At 47.0% G+C, this 21,464-nt stretch overlaps 1 protein-coding gene across 6 annotated transcripts in view; it reads left to right on the top strand.

Moving 5' to 3' along the window:
• Positions 1-21,464, top strand: part of ADAMTS17 (ADAM metallopeptidase with thrombospondin type 1 motif 17) — a 327,760-nt gene that overhangs the window by 191,804 nt on the left and 114,492 nt on the right. For 3 of the 6 annotated variants that reach the window (XM_059180153.1, XM_059180151.1, XM_059180149.1), the window contains exons 11-13: positions 2,391-2,492; positions 3,552-3,697; positions 15,971-16,137. In XM_059180153.1, the coding sequence (XP_059036136.1) occupies positions 2,391-2,492; positions 3,552-3,697; positions 15,971-16,137 (415 nt within the window). Of the gene's footprint in view, positions 1-2,387; positions 2,493-3,551; positions 3,698-15,970; positions 16,138-21,464 lie in introns of all 6 variants that reach the window. The other 3 variants (XM_059180152.1, XM_059180150.1, XM_059180148.1) reach the window with 1 other exon arrangement.

Raw genomic sequence — 21,464 nt, 5'->3', positions numbered from 1 at the left:
AGAAGCTCGGCATTAATTTAAGAACGTTCTTATCACATCACATCCTTCCCAACACTTTGTATTCTCTGTCTCTGCTGTTGAGTCATTCTGGTGGGTGTGTAGAGGTAAGGACTGGTGGTTTTAATTAGCCTTTCCCTGATGGCTGATGAAACTGAGCGCCTGTTCATATGTTTATTGGCCTTTCTTACATTTAAATGTCTTCATTTGTGAAGTGTCTAAGTTTTTTGCCCATTTTTCTGCTGCACCGTTTTAATTGTCCACGGGGGCTTTTGGTTTGTGTTTTTTACGTGTATTCTAGATACAAATCCTTTGTTGGTTCCATGCATTACAGTTATCTCTCCCATGTATTACAAATGCCCTCTCCCACTTTCTTACAGTTGTCTTTTGATAAACGGAAGTTCTTCATTTTAATATAGTACGAGTCATTAATTTTTTCCCTTTACGGTTAGTACTTTTTGTGTTCTACGTAAGAAAGCTTTGCCGGACCTCATCTCCTTTTCTCTGATGATTAGAAAGGTTTTATGGGAACGTGCTGTCTATAAAGTGCCTAACAGTTCACACTGCCTTCTTCCTCTCCCTCCCGATGGGGCAGGTGCGTCTCCTAATCCCAAGCACTCCTCCCCCATAAATTACCTGTCTCATGAACACGTGTCTGCACACTGACACCATACTCTTGAAGAGCTCTGGGGTCAAGGTGCATGGAATCAAACATTTAATGAGGTGCAGTCTGTCTTTATGGGACCAGCTGGTAGTGTGCTCGGGGTTCTCATCTTTTTACCATTCCATGGAGAGGTGAGCAGTAATGGGAACGCAGGGGCTTTCCTGACCTCAAATGTGCACCGTTCCACTTGAATCATCAACTTCTTTAAAAGCCCAGAGCAGCTTTGACATTCTTGAGAAATGAAGAAGTGCTATGGGCTTTTGAGCTCTTTGTCAAAGCCCCTCCAGCTCTGCTTTCCTTCCCTTTTTCTCTTTTTGTCTCTTCAGCTTCCAAATACTTTCTGACTTGAGACAGCACGGTGTACATCTATTCTGTGCAGATGTTTGAGAGTATTGGAAAGGCAGCCCTCTGCACGAAGCAAGGCACACGCTTTGCAAGCTCCACTGTGACTGTCCTGAGCAAGGACTCTTGACCCTCACCCAGCCCAAAATGCACCCACAGGTGCCCTGGCCACGCCCCAGAGGGTGAGGTCTTCCTTGCTCCAGCCTAGGCCTCTTCCCCATGATTGGGCTTGGCATCCTGGAAACACTGCTTCTTTAAAAGAGCCTTCAGTACATCTGTTCTTAATTTTCAGACCACGAGGCGAGGATTTGGGTGCAAGTAGTTTATCTGGGAAGTGATCCCAGGAAGCACTGTGAGGGGGCAGGAACGTGGGAGAGGAGGGTGGAGAGACCAAAGTGCACTGAAGGGCAGGCGACCGCAGGGACAGTGGGGCCATCCCACCAGGACCCTCTGAGAGAAGTGAGGAGCTTGCCTTGGAGCCGTCCCACCAGGGGAGATGGGCTGTCCAGCTCCCATTCCTGTGGTCCAGGGTCACTCCAAGGTCAGAGGATGGCCTCTGGCAGAGAGACTAGAGAAGCGGCAGCTGGTGTGTACAGACACTGAGTATGCTCTGAGTCCTACAAGGGAGACTGAGGCAGCCAGGGAGTATGCTAGCCATGTCTGCTCCAGTTCTTTTCATAAGTGGTTCCATCCTGAACACTTGGTCAACGTGCAGGTTTTCTATTAACACAAACGGGAGTCTGTTTTTAAATGCCTGGCCTTGTTGAGGGAGAATTATTTTAATTGTATATTTGTGCATGTTAAGAAATTCCTTAGGTGAAATAACTGTAAGAAATTATGCATAAGTCAGCTGAACTAGAAAATGGGTGGCCACAGGGAGAGTGGAAAACCTTCTTTAACCCCTTGGGGTCTTTGAGCCCCTTATTGGTCTTTGGGCTCTGGCTTTTAGGCCTGTGTAAGGGCCCCTCCAGCCTCAGCAACAGAGGTGCCTCTTCTAGCAGGCCCTCCCTGAGGAAGCGAGGCCAGGGAGATTCTTTTCCCGTGCACTCTGTCTGACCCATGGGTATCTGCCTCCCATCTTCCTACATTTAAACCAAAGGTATGTGTTAATGGCGCCCAGCCTGCACCCTGCATTGGACACCCCCTCAGTAGCTAATGCAGAAATTGCTGAACCGACAAGTCCCTCCTAGGAGTCAATGCACAGAATTTTGTGGAATTAAAATGAACCAGTTGAATGATGCACTTTTATATCCAAATTCATGACCCTCCTTCTTCCCTTCATATTTCAAATTCCAAATCCAAACCAGTCATTGGGCCCCACCTTCCAACCCCAGGAGTGACCTGTTTATGGCATTCTAGGCAGTTGTGTTCCTTCCCTTGTCAGCAGCATCTGATGTGTGCTGGACTGTGGTGCCTGGTGGAAGGAGATACGTCCTGCAAGACCAAGCTGGACCCTCCTCTGGACGGCACCGAGTGTGGGGCAGACAAGGTAACCCCCACCTCCCATGGCCCTCCCCTGGCCCCCGTCTCCTGGGCATTGGGCAAGATTAAGTCTCCACACCATATTCGTGATCTACACTCCCCCTGGGCTGCCCCAGAAAGGGCCATGGAGCCTACTCTGGGCAAAGAGGGACACTTCTATCACCTCTCTTCTTTTTTTCTGATAAGATACAAGAATTGCTTAATATTTTTATTAAATTGACTCTTGTTGTCACACAAGTGAATTTCCTTAAAAAACAAAAACAAAACCTTTTACATCAACAAATCATACATGGGAAAACAGGATCGCTGGTCATACACAAAAGGCTATCCCAAAATGAGTTCAATGAGCACAGTGTTAGCTGAGTCTAGCTAGGCTAGACTCGAGAGCGAGCCCCAGGCCTGATGTTCATTAACAGGAGAGACTGGTGTTGGAGAGGAGGGGTGTTCAGGGCCCGCAGCCACAGATTTTTCTTTAGTCCTAACTGCAAGGAGTGAACCAGATGCCATGATGGGAAACCACTAAATCACCTCTTGTGGCCCAGAAGTGCCAGGCATGCTGGGCAATTCCATTGTAGAGGAGTGGCTTTCTCTTATTCTTGGAGCCAGGGTTCACTCCTGTGGAGCTGTCAGTGTCCTCTCTTAAGCACCAAACCCAACCTTGGAGTGCAAAACCACGGAGCCAGGAAGCACAGCCTTCCAGAGAGACGAGGAGCTCACGTGAAGTGAAGTTTGCCTAAGCTCGGGTCTCTTCATGAGCCCTGTGAATTAATCCTTTCTCTGAGAATTGAGAAAACTCCAAGGGAGCCCATTCCATATGGCCTGTTAGGGCAAAGTGCAAAGCCCACAGGTATATACATGTCAGGGCGAGTAAGAAGGATGGTCTCCAGAGTTAACAAGCATGCCTACCCCGGAAAGGGCCTGCTTTTGTGTAAGTTACAAAAAGCCACTGGGAATGGCGTGGTGTTTTCTCACGCGGAGGGAATTGCAGTGATGTGGTGAGCGAGCAGGTGGTATTCCTTGGCGCTGAGTGGCCCTGGGGGCCGGGGCCTGCCCTGCTGTGTTTCAGTGGTGCCGCGCAGGAGAGTGTGTGAGCAAGACGCCCATTCCGGAGCACGTGGATGGAGACTGGAGCCCGTGGGGTGCTTGGAGCATGTGCAGCCGGACGTGTGGGACAGGAGCCCGCTTCCGGCAGAGGAAGTGTGACAACCCCCCGTAAGTCCCCTTTGACCAGGCATTCTCCAGGGGGCCCTGATTGGGGTTTCCAAATCGCAGCTCTTCCCACCTGATGCCAAGAATGGTCTGTCTCCTGAGGAGAATTTGAGCTTAAGGGGAAAAAAAATGAAATCCCTCCAAGGGCCCTGGGGGGCAGGGCTGTCATGTGTCATATGGCGTCTTGGCTTTGACAGAGCTCTAGCTGTGAACATGGATGCAGGCAGTCCCGTGGTGAGCTGGCTCCTTATTCCTCTGGTGGGCCTGGGTAGAAAGCTTTCCTGAGACAGCTGGGTGACAATCTCCCTTTGCAGGCATCCTCAGTCAGAGTCATTCTGGGGAAGCCTGTGGACCTTTGGGAAGAATGGCTGACCTTCAGATTGGCTGTGAGCTGATCTGGGAGCTGCCTGGCTGTGAATGAGTCACAAAGCATGTGGGGGTTTAGCTGTCTTGTTCATCCAGATATTTTTCACCTGTGCTCTTAGAACTGTTTGACAGAAAACATTTTTTTGTTTTGTTTTGGTTTTGGGGAAGGGTTTTTCCCCCTCATTGGCTTCCTTTCATTGACCTTGATGATGACCCCTCTTGTTTTTGGCACATTTGTTCCAGAAAGCTCAGGGCTAGATTTGTGCTTCATTACAGTAATTTCTTCCCCACAGGTTTTTCTCTTCTCCTCTGAGATTTCCATTTTTAATATTTCATACAACAGTCTGCTTTATGTCTCGTGTGCCATCAGCTGGATCACATTAATTTTGCAAATGAATGAGTTACAAATTATGAGTAAAGAGAAATGCTTTATATCCACAGTTAAGTCATATTGATGAATAAGTAGCAAACCCCTCTTTTGTTTAAAAATTCTGATGCCCAGACTTTATCCCAGAGCAATCAACACACAAATTGTGGAGCTGGGACCCAGGGACTGGATGTTTTAAATTTCTATAGGTGAACCCAATGGCCAGCCAAGGTCGAGAACCTGCTGATTAAAGCAAACTGACCTCACAGTTTAGTCAAGGTCAGAAGCACTCTCCGTGCCCCCAGTAGTGCTGTAAGAATTGGCATCACATACTGTGTCTTATTAAAGCTTTTCCTTCCAGTATTTAGCAGAGTACCTGAAAAATAGTAGGTGGGTTTTTAATCTTTAAGGAATGACTTCTTAATTAAAAGCATGGAGGATGTACTGAGATTCTCTAGAGAAACAGAATCAAGGAATATATATATATACATTATTTGCAATGAGAAATTGGCTCATACGGTCCCCTGATCTCCCATCTGTAAGCTGGAGACCCAGGGGAGCTGGGGGCATCATCCCATCCGGGTCTGAAGGCCTGAGAACCTGGGAAGCTGATGGTGTAAATCCCAGTGGGAAGGCAAGAGAAGATGCAGAGGGTGGTCCTAGTGGGGGTGGAGGGCGCAAGGGGTGTATGTGAATTTCTCCTCCTTCTGCCTTTTGTTCTGTTGAGGGCTTCAGGGAATTGGATGATGCCCCTTGGGGAGGGCCGTCCAAATCCCTGCATCTGTAGATTCAGATGCCAGTCTCATCCGGAGACCCTCTCACAGACATACCCAGAAATAACCTGTAGGTCAATCAAGTTGACACAGAAAAGTAACCATCACAGATGTGTAGTTGGTTAGAAAGCCTGTTGAGCTAAATGGTGATAAATTAATAGAGGCTTCAGTTTTTTTCCTAGCTCTGTGAGGAAGTTAAAATAGTTCCGTCTGTGGTCCTGAGAAGAGAGCTCTGTGGGCCCCTGGGCGGCTCAGTCAGTGAAGCATCTGCCTTTGGCTCAGGTCGTGATCCTGGGGTCCTGGGATCAATCCTGCTCCTGTGCTTGCTCTCTCTCTTACTCTTCCTTATTTTAAGATAAAATCTTAAAAAAAAAAAAAAAAAGAAGAAGAAGAAGAAGAAGAAGAAGGAGAAGAAGAAGAGAGCTCTGGGTTTGGAATCAGGATGCTGAGATTTGGGCCTGGCTTGTTTGTTGGTCATGTGACCTCAAGGATGCTCCTTCTCAGTTTCGCCATTAGAGGGAGCTGGCAGGGTATCACAGGAAGAGCTGGTCTTGAGGCAGAAACCGAGAAGGCTTCAAGTCCCCACTCCTTACAGTAGCTGGCTATTCCGTGTGTTGTCTCTCTCTGAAGTTGGGATAATTCATGGGAATGCCTATAAAGGACATGGTCTGAATTGAGGACATGGCCCTCTCCATCTTACATGAACAGATAAGAGTGATGAGACTATGTGCCCTGTCACCGAACTCCCAACACATGTGAGGCTCAGAGGAGGGTGATTTATGTGGAAAGGCTTTGTTCAGAGCAGGGCACGATTTGCAAGAGTTGTAGCTGTCCCAGTGCTTCATGTTTGCATCCAGAGCTCTTATACCCTGGCAGAGGATCAGTCTCCTTCAGCACATCATTCCGTATCACGTGTCACCCAGAAATGTCATAGGAGGGGCATAGCAGAACTGTTAAATGCCCAGAAGGATCCTGTGGCCCCGAGACCGTGGATAGACCATTGGATTGTATTGAGGTGAGGACAACCCTTACAAGAATGTAAGATGTCATCAGTGCTGAGTAGACGCATTAGCCACACCTAAGGGCCTGACTCTGTCTGCTTGGCATGACCTTGGCTAGGGCCTCCCCCATACTTTGGCTGGACCCGTTGTTCCCATCACAGCTCTTTTCTGCCCTCACCAGTCTTAAAGAACCCCTACTTCAGAAAGCCAAACTAACATGCCCTCCTCCACCAGCCAGGCCTGTTGTGGGATTTCATGGGCTGGGTCCTTACTCCATTCCTCCAGGCCCACTGGCCTCAAGACAGAAGCTGTTCCAGAAACCCCAAAGTTGCTATAAAAATCTTCCATTCCTTTTATCAGATGCCCCCCCACCCCACCTAGTGGTGGTCACGAGTTTTATCTCTCTTTGCACCCCTTCCTATGTCTCATCATTGAGGAATGGCAGAATTCGCCAGGCCTCTGCAAACAGGCCACTGAGGGGTATGTGGGTGCCAGCACATCAGATGGCTATGGGCCCTGACACATCCCTGGAGAGAAGTCTTTATGTCTGATCTCGGTCGTCCAGCCACATCCCATGGGCCAGGCAATAGTAGAAGGACGGGAAAGAGAATGATGGTGTTCTCATGTCTCTTGGCTCCTGTGCCCCGTTTCAGTCATGCCTTCCCAACATGGTACCTTCAGTACACCTTGACAGGGCTCTGACTCTGGGCCAGGATCTCTGCTAGGTCTAGACTTACAGTGACAAGCAAAAACAAAGTCCTTGCCCACTCTCAATGGACACAGTCCTGCCAACTTCCCTCAGTCTTCTCCTGGATGCCTCAAACCTGACTCTTCCCAGACTGTGATCTCTCCTCCCAGTGCACATCTCTGCTCTCCATTAATAGCACCACCCTCCATCACATGGCTCCAGTCCAAAGCCTCTGAGTCCATGAATGGTCCCCTTGTCCCCTCTCCTCCTCTTCCACAACCTCTCGTGATAAGAATGGTGAACGCACTATGCCAGTTCCCTTCTCGGCATTTACATGTAGTAATTCAGTGAATGCTTCCCTACAGGATGAGAGCTCTTTCTTCGCCCTAGAAACTGAGTTGTGGAGAGTTTAGGTAACTTGCCCACGGTCCATTGGTGTAGAGCCCAGTGGTGAGGCTCCGTTGTTCTCTCAGACCTTTTGTACTGGCTTGCCTGCTTCCCGCATACTCCCTGCCCCCCAGATTCATTCTCCACACAGAACCAGAGATCCACTTAAGCATAAATCCAGTTCTCTCTCTTCTTCTACAGCCCTTTCCACCAGTCTCTGCTGCACTTAGAATGAAGTCCATACTCTTAACCATGGTGTCTGCATTCATTTCCTGGGGCTGCCATCATAAATTACCACAACTTGGTGTCTTAAAACAGCAATTTATCCTCTCTACATTGTAGAAACCAGAAGTCTGAAATCAAGGTGTTGGCAGGATTGATTCTTTTTCAAACCTGAAGGAGGATTCATCCCACCCGTGCCTCTCCCTGAACTTCTGGTGGCTTCAGGCACTCTCTGGCATGCTTTGCCTTTGTAGACTTGCCTCTGTCTTCACATGGTCTTCTCTCCTCTTCTCCTGACACCTGTCCCTGGATTTGAGACCCACCCCAAGTCAGGATGATCATCTCTCCTACTTAAGAGATCCTCAGTCCTCAAAAGGGTCTACCAAGACCCCTTTTCCAATTAAGGTCACATTCGAAGGTTCTAGGTGGGCTTATCTTGGAGGGGAAGGGGCCACCGTTTCAACCCACTGCAGAACTTCTCTCTGTCCTCAGAGCACTCCAAGCTCTGGACCTTTTTCAGTATCCCTTCCCTCTCCCCAGCTTGCTGTGCCCCTCCTTGAGTCTCTGAGCAAATGTCTTCTCAGGCCTCCTTCCCGACCACCTTGCACAAGGCAGGATGCCGGCTTTACCCTCTCTCTCAGTGCCCTTTTCCCATGTTACAAGTGTTACAACAATTTATAGCACTTGCCTTTATGTCCTTGCTCACTTGTTTTCACTTTGCCTTCCCCCACACGGGGCTTTGAACTCCATGAAGGCCGCCTGGGGCTGGGCACCATTCTCCTTTCCATGCTTCTAACAGAATAGCCTTCTCTGACACGTGCTGCTTCCCTCACTACTTGGAGGCATGCTTGCTGAGAAAAAGCAGTCTCTGCTTGCCAGTACCCCAGAACCCCACTTGATACTGTTTTTTCCCCTGAAACTTGAAGGTTATTGTAAATTATCGGGCCAAGAAGGCAGGTCACTAGCTAGCCACCCTTTCTTGTACCATCACACCTCACAGAGGCCCCGGTGCTGTGGACAGCCCTGAGTCAGGGCTCAGGTTCCCCTACATGTGAGGGCCCCCTTCTGCTATGCCTGCCCTGCCCCACGGAGGTTATAGCCCACAGTTAGGGGACCTCAGGGTTCTCTCCAGAACAAACTCCAAAATGTCACCCAGCCCTGTTTATCCTGAGTGAGAAAAACAGTTATGTCTTTGCTTCTGTAATATTTATGCCTGGTCAGCCTATTCAGTCCTGTGCAATAACAGTGTTGCTCTTTTCCTCATTCTGGAGAACACCAAAGAGCTTTCTCCCTGGCAGTGTTCTCCACGGTTCCTCACCTTCAGGGAAGCAGCCCAGGTGCATGGAAAGAAAAGGGCCCAGTCTTGGGCAGGCGGGTTAGTAGCAGCCCCCAGTGTTTCTGGGGGACATGCAAGATACAGACCGTGTTTTGTGAACTCCAGGCAACCGTTGTTAGCCTGCCTTTGCAGAGAGGCCTGACGTGGTGATTGTTACAAAGCACAGCTGATCGAGGCCCAGAGCCAATCTCTGACCAAAGCAATGTCCTCTCCTGGCTCACTCCTCAACTCACCAGGCTCGCTGCCTTGAGATTTCCCAAGGATGTCCAAATCTCACTGCTGTGTACATCTCGGGGTTGGAAAGCTCCCACCACTCTCTCCCTACCCCCTTCACTTCATATTCCTGGCTCCTTCCTTGCCTTCTGCAGCTGGTTTATTCACTGTTCAAAAACACTGGCAAAACAGTCCACTCTCCCCCACCCCACCTTTTTCTTTCTCTAGCCCTGGTCTTTACAGCACTTGGAATTTGTATTTCTTGCCAGCTGACATAAAGGCCTTGGGGGACCATCCGTGTTTTTCATCTAGCTTCCTAGGCTCGTCCTTTCCTGCCACAATTTGTGTCACTGTTGGTGGGAGTTTCTGCCCAAAGACTGCAAGGCAGAAAGCTCATCTGTCATTTGACTTCTGGTACCCCATCAGAAGGCTTGTGTTTTAGAGGGAAGGCTGGAGAGTAGGGTCAGGAAAAAAGGCTCAGATGGTCTTGTGTGAAAATCCCACTCTGTCAGAGCACAAGAAGGAAAAGATAGTGAGTGGAGCATAGAAGTGGAATGCACTGGGGTCATGGAGCAGCATGGCTCAGAAAGCAGCCAGGCTCCTAAGACCCAGGGAGAAGCTTGGGGGTAGGGAGTGACGTTCTGTGCCTATAATTGCTTTTTGAAGGGAATTGCTTCTGAAGGGAAATCCCCCATATGTGTGCTTTCAACGTACCAGTGACCTGGTGTTCCCACCGATGGATTTTTAAAATCTCAGTCTTTTACACTTGGGTCTAAGTCACCAGTGTGACTTGGATACCTTGCAGAAGAGGTCTTAAAACTAGGATGTCTGCTGCCCAGAAGGGGCAGTATGAGGCATGCACTACTCCTGACATCCGCAGCTGCCAGCCATTCACTAAGGCATCTGTGTCTCTGGATGGTGAGCAGATATGAACTGCTGCCGAGACTTTCAACTTACAATCAATCTTCACTGACTAGAACAGAGCAAAGAAAATAAAAAGTGTCCCTCAGCCAGAGCATTCCTCTTCCTCCTGTCCTGATTCTGTGTGTTCATCCATTCCCAAAAAAAGTGCCTTGCGATCCTGCTCACCTTGGTGAACCTCTGCTGCCTCCCAGCTCTGCACTGGGATCTGCCCAAAGCTCTCCATGCCCCACCCAGGCAAGAGACAGCTGGTCCTGCCCAGTGGGAGCTCACTTTTCTCTCCAAACTTTCAGTCTCTCACAGAGCCTCTCTACCTTATTTTTTTTCCTTATGTTTAAACGTCTTTATTGAGGTACAATATGCAGAAAAGCCCACCTATCCTAGAGCGAGGCTCCTGATGCAGTGCTGTGCATCATAGGCAGAGAGCTGTATGCTGGGCACACGTGGCCGTGCATGCTGACAGTGGGAAGGAGTTATTGGCTCTGAGGGCGCATGCGTGTGATTGAAGGGGGGCTTGCAGCACTGCCAATCAGGATCAAATAGTGACCCAAGGGAAAGCTGGAAAGAAAAAAAAAAAAAAGGTCTTTTTTTTTTTTTTGAACAGGGAAAGTTTAATGTAAAAAATATTAGAAACAGGTGGTTGGAGTAATAGGACCTAGCTGCTAAGAGATAAAGAGAACACAAAAACAGCAGTGGAAGAGAAAACATAGGAAGTGGCCACTTTTCCAGTCTGAGGCAGAGCACCCAAGGAAGGAACAAATATGGATGAAGATGCCTCCCCTTTCCCCCCAACACACACCTAGGGATGAATTTCCTAGACTTTATTGGAGAGGATGAAATCAAGGCCCATTGGGTGATGGAGAAGTTTGCAGAGCTGCTGCACTGGTGGAACCCTCTGTAAAGTCAGTGAGGGGTGTTTGGGAGAGCTACCCAAGGAGAGAAACAGCATCTGAAACCAGGCTGGGGATTTTCCCAAGGCTTTGATTTATTTGGAAGCTGCCTTCTGGGATAAATGCTGCCCAGAGGGAGGTGGCATGCATTACAGGCCCCCACAGGAGTCTGTTGAGAGAAATTCCATACCACAACCAGAGACAAAAGTCTGTTCTTACTCTAGTGTCTCTCTGGTACCTTCTACTGACAAAGCTTAACATCACAACTGTGTGACTGGAGATCTTTAATTCCTCATCTGCTTCCTTCCTATCTAGCATCCTTTCATTTGAATCCTAAAGGACTCTCTTTAGTGTTTCTTATACAGAGTGTCTAGTATTAAAAACAATACATAAAACCTTCCTCAGTTTACCTGGAAATGTCTGAATTTCTCCCTTCTTTTTTTGAATGACAGTTTTGCTGGATATAGAATTCTTAGTTGGTAGGGTTTTTTTTGTTTGGTTGGTTGGTTGGTTTGGCTTGGTGTTTTTTTGTATTTTTGTGGGTTTTTTGTTGTTGTTGTTGTTATTGTTCATTTGTTTGTTTTTTGAGAACTTTGAATGTATCGACCTTACTGTCTTTTGGCCTTCAGAGTTTCTGATGAGAAATAGGCTCATAATTTATTAAGATTCTCTTAGGTGTTTTGTGTTGCCTCTCTATTGCTGCTTTCAAGTTCTCTATTTTTTTGACAGTTTAATTGAAAAGTGTATCAGTGAGTTTATCTTACTGGGATTTTGTTGAGCTTCGTGGATTTGTACATTCATGTCTTTCTTCTAATCTGGGAAGTTTTCAGCCATTATTTCTTCAAGTAATCTCTATTCCTCTCTCTTCATCTTCTGAGACTCCCATAATGTGTATGGTGGTCCTCTTAGTAGTTTACCACAGATCCCCTCTATTCATGTTTCTTCATTCTTTTTCTTTTCACCCCCAGACTTAATAATTTCAATTGTCCTATATTCAAATGTGCTGGCTCTTTCTTTGGCTGCTTAAATCTGTTTCTGAATCCACCTGGTGATTTTTTTTATCTCAGTTACTGTATTTTTCAATCCTGGAATTTGTTTTTCCTTTCTGTAATTTCTGTCTCTATTGATACTCTCATTTTTATCATATATCATTTTATGTATTTATTTATATCATCCATTAGTGCTTTGAGCATTTTTAAGACAGTGTTTTAAGTCTTTGCCTAATAAACCCAGTATCTGAGTTTGCTCAGGTATATTTCTGCTGGTGTATTTTGTCCCTTTGAGTGGGCCATACTTTTCTTTTCTTTTGTATGCTTTGTGATTCTTTTGTTGAAAAACTGGACATTCAAATCTTATAATGTAACTCTGATAATCAGCTCTCCCTTTTTGGATTTTCTGTTTCTTTGCTGTTGAAAGGTTTCTCTGTGCTGGGGATCAACCTGAAGTAAAAGCATAAGATATTCTCAAGCCTTTTCTAGCCTTCATCTTTTCAAGCTTCCTAAATTTTCCCATATGTGCAGTTGCTTTTGAATGACAACCCTTGCATATCTGGCTCCCAGAGGGGGGAAAAGGGGGGAAAAATGTATTGCTCTTTGAAACTCCCTGGAGTTCCCTTCAGCTCATAGGAGTTGCAACAATGGTGGCCACCCTCTGTCCCTGCATCTCAGAAATCAAAAGCAACACTGAATAGTCAGAACACAGAACCCCAGGCTCTTATTGTCCAGTCTGGCTGCAGCAAGACACACCAGGCACAGCTGCCTGCCTTGGGGCTGGAGTGTGGGGAACAGATAACACTCTCACAATAAAGGCTAAAATGCATCTAAATTAAACCAAAACTTACCAGCCAAGCTTTTTCCAGAAGGGTGTATGCTTTCAAATAGACTCCAGAATTTCAAAATAGTTACCTTAGATAGTCTTTTGCCAATACAGTTGTTGTCTCAGTGGAGAGATGGATTCCTAGTGCTTCCTACTCCCCCATCTTCCCTGACTTCACTCTCTCTTTTGGTCTTTTTAAGATAAATTTTGATAATTTAGTTCACCTCAGTCTACTGTTTGTTAAAGACTAGTCTGTGCAAGGTTCTGTGCATGAAGCTGCAGAAAGATAGGAGGAAGATCATAATCTAGCTCACCGTTTCACAAGATTGATGATAAGCAGCATAGCAGAGACTCAAGCATGGTCAAAAGAGGCTCCGTGTAGGAAGTAAAAAGAAGCTTTTTAGGGTAGAGGTGGCCTCAAGGATGGACGGAGAGTTGGGGGTACGGGAGGTGGGGAAGATGGGGTGGTGCACTAGATGGGGGCTGAAAGGGGACTTGCGCATGGGAGAAGGTTGGGCAGGGAGATGAAACAGGGTTGACAGAGTCCAGGAGGAAAGAAACCTGAGACACATGAGGTATCCCACGGACTACCCCTAACCTCGAGGCCCACTTTCTGCTGGATCTTTCTTATGTCTAATCTCTCCATCCACCTGCCACAAGACATAAAGGTAGTTGGTTTATAAGGGTCAGTCAGATGTAAATCTGGAAAAAGCAATTGTTAGAGATAGGTACAACGGAAGCTAAAATAAAGCTTAGGGACAGCTTAGGAAGTTAGTTACATGAGGTGCACAAATCTCAGTTCCACCCTACCTGGCAAACGTAGCTTGCCTCATTTTTCTAGAAACCAATTTTTATTTGAATTTGTATTTTTGATGTTTTAATTTGTATTTTTGAACTCCATTCTAGGTCAGGTTGGATTCCTAATAACATCAGGAATTTTTGCCCCATTCTCCCTGAATCTACATCTATATTCAGTGAGGATGCCTCTGATCCTTGTGTTATCCAGTATATCTGTCTTCTAAGGACTGCCATAACAAACTATTACTAACTGGGTGGTATAAACAACACAAATTTATTCTCTTTTAGTTCTGGAGACCAGACATCCAAGACCAAGGTCTTGAAAGCATTCGTTCTTTCAGAAGGCTGTGAAGGAGAATCTGTTCCGTGCCTCTCTCCTGACTTCTAGTGGCTTACTGGTGATATTTGGCATTCCTTAGAATATAGAAACATCACCCAATTTCTGTCTTCATCTTTGCATGTTGTTCTCCCCTCTGTTTCCATCTCAGATTTCCCCTTTCTATAAGAATAGTCGTCATATTGGATTAGGAGCTCACCCTGTTCTAGTATGATCTCATCTTAATTAAATACATCTGCAGTGGTCCTATTTTTAAATAAGGCCACATTCTGAGGCGCTGGGGTTAGGACTTCAGTATATGATTTTGGATGGACACAGTTCAACCCGTAACTTCTCACCATACAACATCTGCTGCCTCACCCGTCCCTTCTCTGGTCCCAGCCATGGGAACTAGCCTGTTACAGAGATGTCCTTCCTGCTGGTCCACATGGCTTTTCCCTTCTCTCTTTCTGCTACACTGTGCTTTGCAGCACAGGAATCCATTCATCTGTCCACACTTGGCATTCAGGCCCAGGGCTCTTGGGAGACTCTGTCTCCCTAAACATGCCATGCAATCATTTCTCCAAGATCCAGCTGCCTCCCTGGTGTTCTGGGAAGGAAAAAGAACAAAGGGTCTCTCTGTTCTCAAATCCCATAAGCCTTAGAGAGGTTTTGCTGTTTCCTGACTTGGATGGAGATCAGAACTCAGGGCCCCTCTCTGGGGCCACCAGTGTGTATAACCTTTCAAGGCTGCCACCATGCCCAAGTGAGGGGGGAGGTTGCCTGGTGTACATGAGGTGGGCATAGAGGTAAGAAGAGTAAAACCTTTCTTCCAGCTTCAGACATTTTCTCCAACACATTTATGTAGACCAGAACCTGGAAATGATGGCCTGTGGACCAAATCTGGTACACCGCCTGGTTTTATAAATAAAGTTTTATTGGCACACAGCTATGCCCTTTTGGCTATTCATTGTCTTTGTACTACAGTGGCAGAGGTGAGTAGTTGGGACAGAGACTGCATGGCTCACAAAGCCAGAAATAGTTGCCTTTGCAGAAAAATGTTTGATGACACAAACGCCTAGGACTTCTGCTTTGATCTCTCTCCCCTGAAGCAGTGATCATAGGGTGGCCTCATTGTCTGACTACAATGAACAGCAAAAGGAGGAAAAGAAATATTTGGGATGAAATGGTGATTGTGTCAAAACTTATTGCCCTGCCAACAGGTGTATGTAATTTGTGAAAAGCCAATGAGCAAAACAGTTGTGATTTGCATTCTTTTCCCCTCAATGCTGAATTTCAATAAAATCTTCAGGGAGAAAACAGTCATACTCCTTCATGGTGATTTTGGCACTGTGAAACCATTGAGGTTGCTTGGGTCAGAGCCCTATGAGGATGCCCTAGCGCTTCATGGAACAGCTGGGCAGACCCACATTTCAGCCAGCCAGACCAGGGTCCTGCTGCTCCTCCTCACTGCCCCTCACACACATGGGCTTGGCCAGAGAACACAGCTGGGTTTCTCAAACTTCTTGGAACCCCAGTCTAAGCACAGGGCCTCAGGGACCCAGGATGTGTCTTTGACCACTTGTGGTCTCGCACTTGCCCAGGTCCCCAGGTCAGAGTTGCAGAGCCGGGATCTGGCAGGTCTCTACCCTAAGCCATTGAACTAGTTAATGAACCATTCTGATTCTTCGCATTACAAAGTTAAATGAGAGCAGTTTACTCATTCTGAAATTTAGTGATCTCCAGAGTAGACCTAGGAGCCCTGTAAAGGTCTTTGTTTTATAAAAGACCAAAAAAAAAAAATAGAACAAAACAAAAACAAAAAACCCACACTCACTAAAAATTCCCCCTTGAGGTTTTCAGTGTTACAAATGGCCAAGTTTTAAGTTCAGATGAAAGACCCAGTTTGTGGATCTTGCTGAACTGATACCATATTCTATTTCCAGATGACCCTGATTTACAGTTCTTGGATGCATTTTTCTGACGGCTCACTTAAACATGCCGTCAGCATGGGACTGGGATTGCTGAGATATAATGTGGAAGAGCAGAGGGAGGTTACTTTGGAAACTTGGCCAGACCTCTTCCCACCTGGCAAAAGGGGGGGGGAAACAAACAAAAAAACTGAGCACCCCTGCTGTATCCATAGCACTGTCTGGTTAACACGGACCTTTCCTTCCTTCTAGGCCTGGTCCTGGGGGCACGCACTGCCTGGGAGCCAGTGTGGAGCATGCTGTCTGTGAGAACCTTCCCTGCCCCAAGGGCCTGCCCAGCTTCCGGGACCAGCAGTGCCAGACCCATGACCGGCTGAGCAGCAAGAAGAAGGGCCTGCTGACAGCAGTGGTGGTTGATGGTAAAGGCATATGGCACGTCCTTTCACAGTGCCCCCCTTCTCCTCCAAGAATGTAAACACCTCCTAGGAAACCTCATGGGGCTCCCCCTTCCCAGCCATCCATCCAGTGGGACGTTCCAGGCCCGCTGCGCTGGTGAGCAGTGGACTGGCTTCTGGAGCAGTGAGGTTGAACTTGGAGGACCCAGCCCTGGGAGATTTCTTAAAAGCAGCTGTGAGGTGGGTGGCAGACCAGAATCATCCTGCACCCCCATTTGCAGCAAGGTGGGAGTATTGGCAGCCTGCCGCCTAGTGCCATGTACTGAGGGGCCCAGGGCCAACTTTGAGGACAGAGAGGCTCTGCAGGCACGGGATGGTGGGCTTCTATGTCTGTTCTCTCTCTTTCCAACATTGATGCTTTCTTGCATTTCTTTTCTTGGTTCGTTTTGGGTTGGCTTTCACTTCTTGACTAAGGTGTTTAGGGAAAAAAAAAAAGTTTTGAGGACAGTTTACAACTCGGAGATGATGATAGGCATGGGTCATGTTTTCTTTCCAAGAGCTCTCTCTCCCAAATCAAGGGACTCTGCCCCATGGGCCATTGCAAGCATTTCCAGTGGCTGATCAAATTCTCGATGGTTTATCATGTCCGTAGGGTTTGTAATGTTTGTTGATAAGGACTGTCTGCCCCCCATGGCCTAGTTCAACGTCTTCTACACTTAAAATTCTGCTCATCTCTGGTAGACAAGACTGTATCCTAATGATGATGATATGGTCCTGTTTGTTGAGCACACCATAGGCCAGGCCAAGGTTAGCTCTGCATCCGTCATCTCAATTACCATGCAGAGCGAGCCATGCAAAGATGAGAGGTTATGGGTTACATGATGCATCAAAGTTCCTGCGGTTGATAAGGAGCAGGGAGGGACCCCTATTCCAGAGGAGCTGACTTGGAAAATAACCAGCTATCATCTGGCTTCCAGTACCTGAGTAAGACTGCGAGAGCGTGACTTTGTAAGTGTCGAGTGAAGAGGCTTAAATAAGAACTACAGTGACTAAGCCTGATTTTTACCAGCCTCTGAAGTCTTTTGCAGAAGAATGAGGTTCCTGTGCCAGGTCTTAGGTTTCTTCTCTGTGGTTTGAAGAACCTCTGAAATCTCCACTCTGCACTCTGCTTTTCAAGCTCAAGTGTGCGTAGCTTTGGGGGATTGGAGAGAGTAGGCCCAGGCATCACCAGCTATAACAGCCCAGACCCGCAGCTTTAAACCCAGCAACCTGACCCATCAGCTCCGAACTGAGTTGTAAAGTAACCTGGAATGTTCTCAGTTGTGGCAGATACCACCAGCCCACTCAGCTGTGGGCTCATTTAAAAGCCTCGGGGAGCTCCCCAGACTTTTTTCCTTTTGAAAAACACCACTTTTTGGAGCTGTGTGATGGGAGGTGCACTGTCGCTTAACCATGACTTCAAGAGAAGAGCAGCCCACATACCCTCAGCTTTGTCTGCAGATGAGGGAGAGAGGAGGCCCACCATCCTGAAAGGAACATGTACAGCTGGACGCTTACTGCTCTCTGCCTGGGCATTCTTCTGATGCAAGAAGACCCAGGAGGCTTCCAGATGTCTCGAGCATCTTCAGACCCCTAATCGGGAGAAAGTGAACCCAGGCAGCAGAGGCTACCCTGTTTCCAGTGCCATGGTGGGTTCTGATGAGGGGCAGCCTTGTTTCCAAACCATCAGCTATCCCAGCCTGGACAGAGACACTTTAGGTCCACTGTCCTGTCCTTCACTGACTCTTGTCAGGAGCAAGAAGAGGTCGGCTCCAAGAGGGACTCACCCCATTCCCATTTCCACTCAACTGTGCACACAGCCTTGTTGTTATTCTTTCCTTGGTCTGCTTCAGCTTTGCGTTCTCCTGCTCCTTTATTCAGTGCAGAAATCCCACTTAAATGTCTGGTTTTCCACAGATTTCTCCAAGTCGTTATTAAACTTCTGTGTTTGACTTGTAACCACTTTTGGATTGCTGAGCTCCTTAGGTCCCTTATCATCCCAGGGGCAAAAACGGATGTCTGCCCTGGATCCCCCACCCAGGACGCTTCACAAGGCAGCTATCTGGGGAAGCCCACCAGGTTCAGAATGTGTCATGACCCACTCGCTTTTCATTTCTCTCTATCAAAGCAACAGATCATTACAGCCAGAGTTCGACCGCCTTTGATCTGAAAAGTGCCACCCTTTCTGATAAGGACAGCTAAGGGGAAGTAAGCATTTTCTCTTTGAGGGAAAGACCCCAAGTTCAGGCCTTTGCAAGGCTAGCTTGACATATCCCCTTCTGGGGTGGAACTGTCCTGACTTCTCACAGATTTGGTTTCGTTTCCCTCTCAAATATAAACAGAAGCCAGCATTTTTAAAAGGAGCATTTCATAAGGATGAAAACAAAATAACAAATGGCCAATTCAGAGGGCAGAGGGGAGAATACAGATTAGAAGTTTGCTCCTCTCAAAAATCAGCTTATAAAAGGCACAATTCTAGCTCAGCCGTGATGGGAACGATTCCTGTGGTTGGGCTCTGGGCTTTCTCGAAGCCCATTATGACTGCCCCTATTCATAGCATTGCTATCACTGTGGAATTCTTTGGCGAGTGACACACGGTTCAAGAAAGGGGAAGCTATACTTTTTCTTTTTTCTCTTACTGAAAAAAAAAAATTCTTGCAGAAGTAGATTTTCCAAGGGAGGGCTCAGGACCACAAATCCATACCACCTCCAAAAGAAGACAAAGGCTCTCCTTAGAAAATAGTTCTAAGTGGGAAAGCCTTTAGACAGAAACCCATGGAGATGGCCTGTTGCCAAACCCACCCCATTTCTACTTTCCCCGTGGAATCTCATTTAAGTGGAAACCTTCAGGAGTTCTGTCCTTCCTGCCCAAGCCAGCAGGCCACATGCCCACTGAAGTGTCAGAGGGCTTGGCTAAGGCCGTGTCTGGACATGGAGGTGCATTCCCAGCTCCTCCCGGGCTGGCATGGCAGAACCCCCTCTGGGGCTGAGCCTTCCAGGGTATGGAGCACAGGATGGTTAAGGTCTCTCTAACTCCAATTCATTCAAGCCAACTGGAGTTGCTTAATGAAAAAGAGAGGAGTTGTTGCAAAGTTGTGGGGTGTCTCAGATCCCAAGGGCCTCTGAAAATATCAGGACCTCTCTCCATGCCCATCACAGTTCGTGTTTGTGAGTCATTTCTTCCTATTCCCAGCTGAAAAGTAGCTTTCTTGTGACTTGTCCACATGAGGCTGAAGCGTGACCCACAACACTTTGATCCTTTATCTGAATCTTTTGGGGCCAGATGTGGCCAAAGGATTTTTGGTGTTAGGTAACAACAGCACATCAGCCATATATTACCAATACTCCCAGTGGGGTCCAGGGAAGCACCCCACAGTCCAGGGAAGTACAGGGATGTCTCTACCAAATAACGCATGAATGGTCTCTAACTGGAATTCTGAACACTACCAAAGCCTCATATTAGTCAAAGCTGTTTTTGCTGCCAGATGTGTTTACCACATATGTAAGAAAATGCTCACAGTTTTCAGAGCTTTTTGGAATTCTGGATTATGGATAAGAGAGTACAGACTTCCTTCAGGTTCATCAACAATGAGTAGACACAGCTGCTCTAAATCTGAATTTTAGTGCTGATTTTTCAAGACTGAGACTCTGATTGGTCCACCTGCAGTCAGCTGGCCTCTGTCAGTCTGTCAAGTTAAGGCCTTATGAAGCATAGCCATGAGGTCGTGATGGAGAGATAGACTCTGACTGGTATAGGTATGGTCAAGTGGCTTCTTCTGATCCAGTGAACTAAGGCCTGGCTGTAGAGTTATGGTAGGCAGCTTTGGGGACAGGGGACTGGGCAGCCTCCTCTGTATCCCCCACAGATAGCTAGACAGAGCTAGAGTGAGCACTTGTGATGGCCTCAGAATTCCTTGGTATCTCTTAGTAAGACCTTACAACCACTGGCAGAAAGAGAATAGCAAGAGTACTAAAACCCACAAGTGTCCTCTTCACCATGGAGTACCAGGGGGATTCCTCCTAGCCTCCACTAACCAGATAAGATAATATGGCTCTCAAACCCCTGCGCTCATCTCCCCTGCCTTATCTGTGGTTTTCCCATCCAAGCATAACTCCTGGCAACAAGTCAGTCGGTGAGAGACCAGGAACCACACCAATCAGTCCAGCCTCAATTAGAATTTCGTTTGCATCCCCATCAGCCATGTAAAAGGGATGTTCCAAGCTTCTTTCCTTTGAGTGTATGGTTCTATAGTTCTTAAGAAGATTTGACCTCCTTCTGTACTAAGAATTTATCTGGGGATTCTTTGCCCACCCAAGGTAGCTTAGAGAGGAATATTCAGAGAATTTTGAGGGGCTCCTTTTCAAGTTTTATAAAGGTCATCCCGAGTCCTTTCTGGAGATAGTGCTATACTGTCCTAGAGGTATGGAAGTGCCCTAAATTCCGAGCACAGACCCCAGAAAAGGAGATGGACAAATGGGGAGTTTCAGCTGAGCAAAGGAAGGAAGGGTTACCTCTGGACTCTGTTCTATAGTCTGGGTGTCCCCAGCTGCCTAAGCCAAGGAGGACAGTGTCTACAGCTGGGAGAGTCCAGTGTAGGTGGAGTTGATTGTACCTGTTTGCCTGGGGTAAAGGCCAAAATCCTTCCATCTGAGAATCTCCATTTTCATCTGAGAATCTCCATTTTCCTGATGTTTAAAACAGAGCCTAGACAAACCATCTTTATCCCCTCCAAGTCTGGTCTTCCTACTTGCCACAAAAGAACCCCTACTTTTCTACCCAAATCCCACTTCCATTTCTGCTCAAATCAGAGTAGACACTCAGAAGCCAGAAACATTCATGAAACTGGTGGTTTGCTTTCAGCAGCACCATTTTGCTTCTTGGTATTTGGTGCTACTAGCATTCTCTGTCAAAAGAAAACTAGGCTGGGACAAAGAGACCAGGGTCTGATCTTGCCTGTCAGGGGACTCTGGGTAGTCACACACCTCATGTGAGTCTCCCATGCTTATCTATAAGATGGAACGATGACAGCACCCACCTGAAATGCATAGATACTACTTAGCATGCTGCCTTTGACATAGTAGATAATTAATTTCATTTATGATTTTGTCAACATCAGCACCATCATCACAATAATTACTGCTATTGAATGAACCATTTCAAAGCTCAGTTATTCCAGCACTTCAGTTTAAAAGTAATTAAAATCCGTAGTTTTCAAACTGCTTGGACCGGAAGACCCTTCTTTCCTTAACAGTGAAACATAAGAGAAAGCCCAGTGTGTGAAGAAAATACCCCATCCATTCAGACTGGGAGC

Source organism: Mustela lutreola, chromosome 7 (assembly GCF_030435805.1).
Source record: "Mustela lutreola isolate mMusLut2 chromosome 7, mMusLut2.pri, whole genome shotgun sequence".
NCBI classification, from domain to species: domain Eukaryota; kingdom Metazoa; phylum Chordata; class Mammalia; order Carnivora; family Mustelidae; genus Mustela; species Mustela lutreola.
This window is presented reverse-complemented; position numbering and strand designations above follow the sequence as displayed.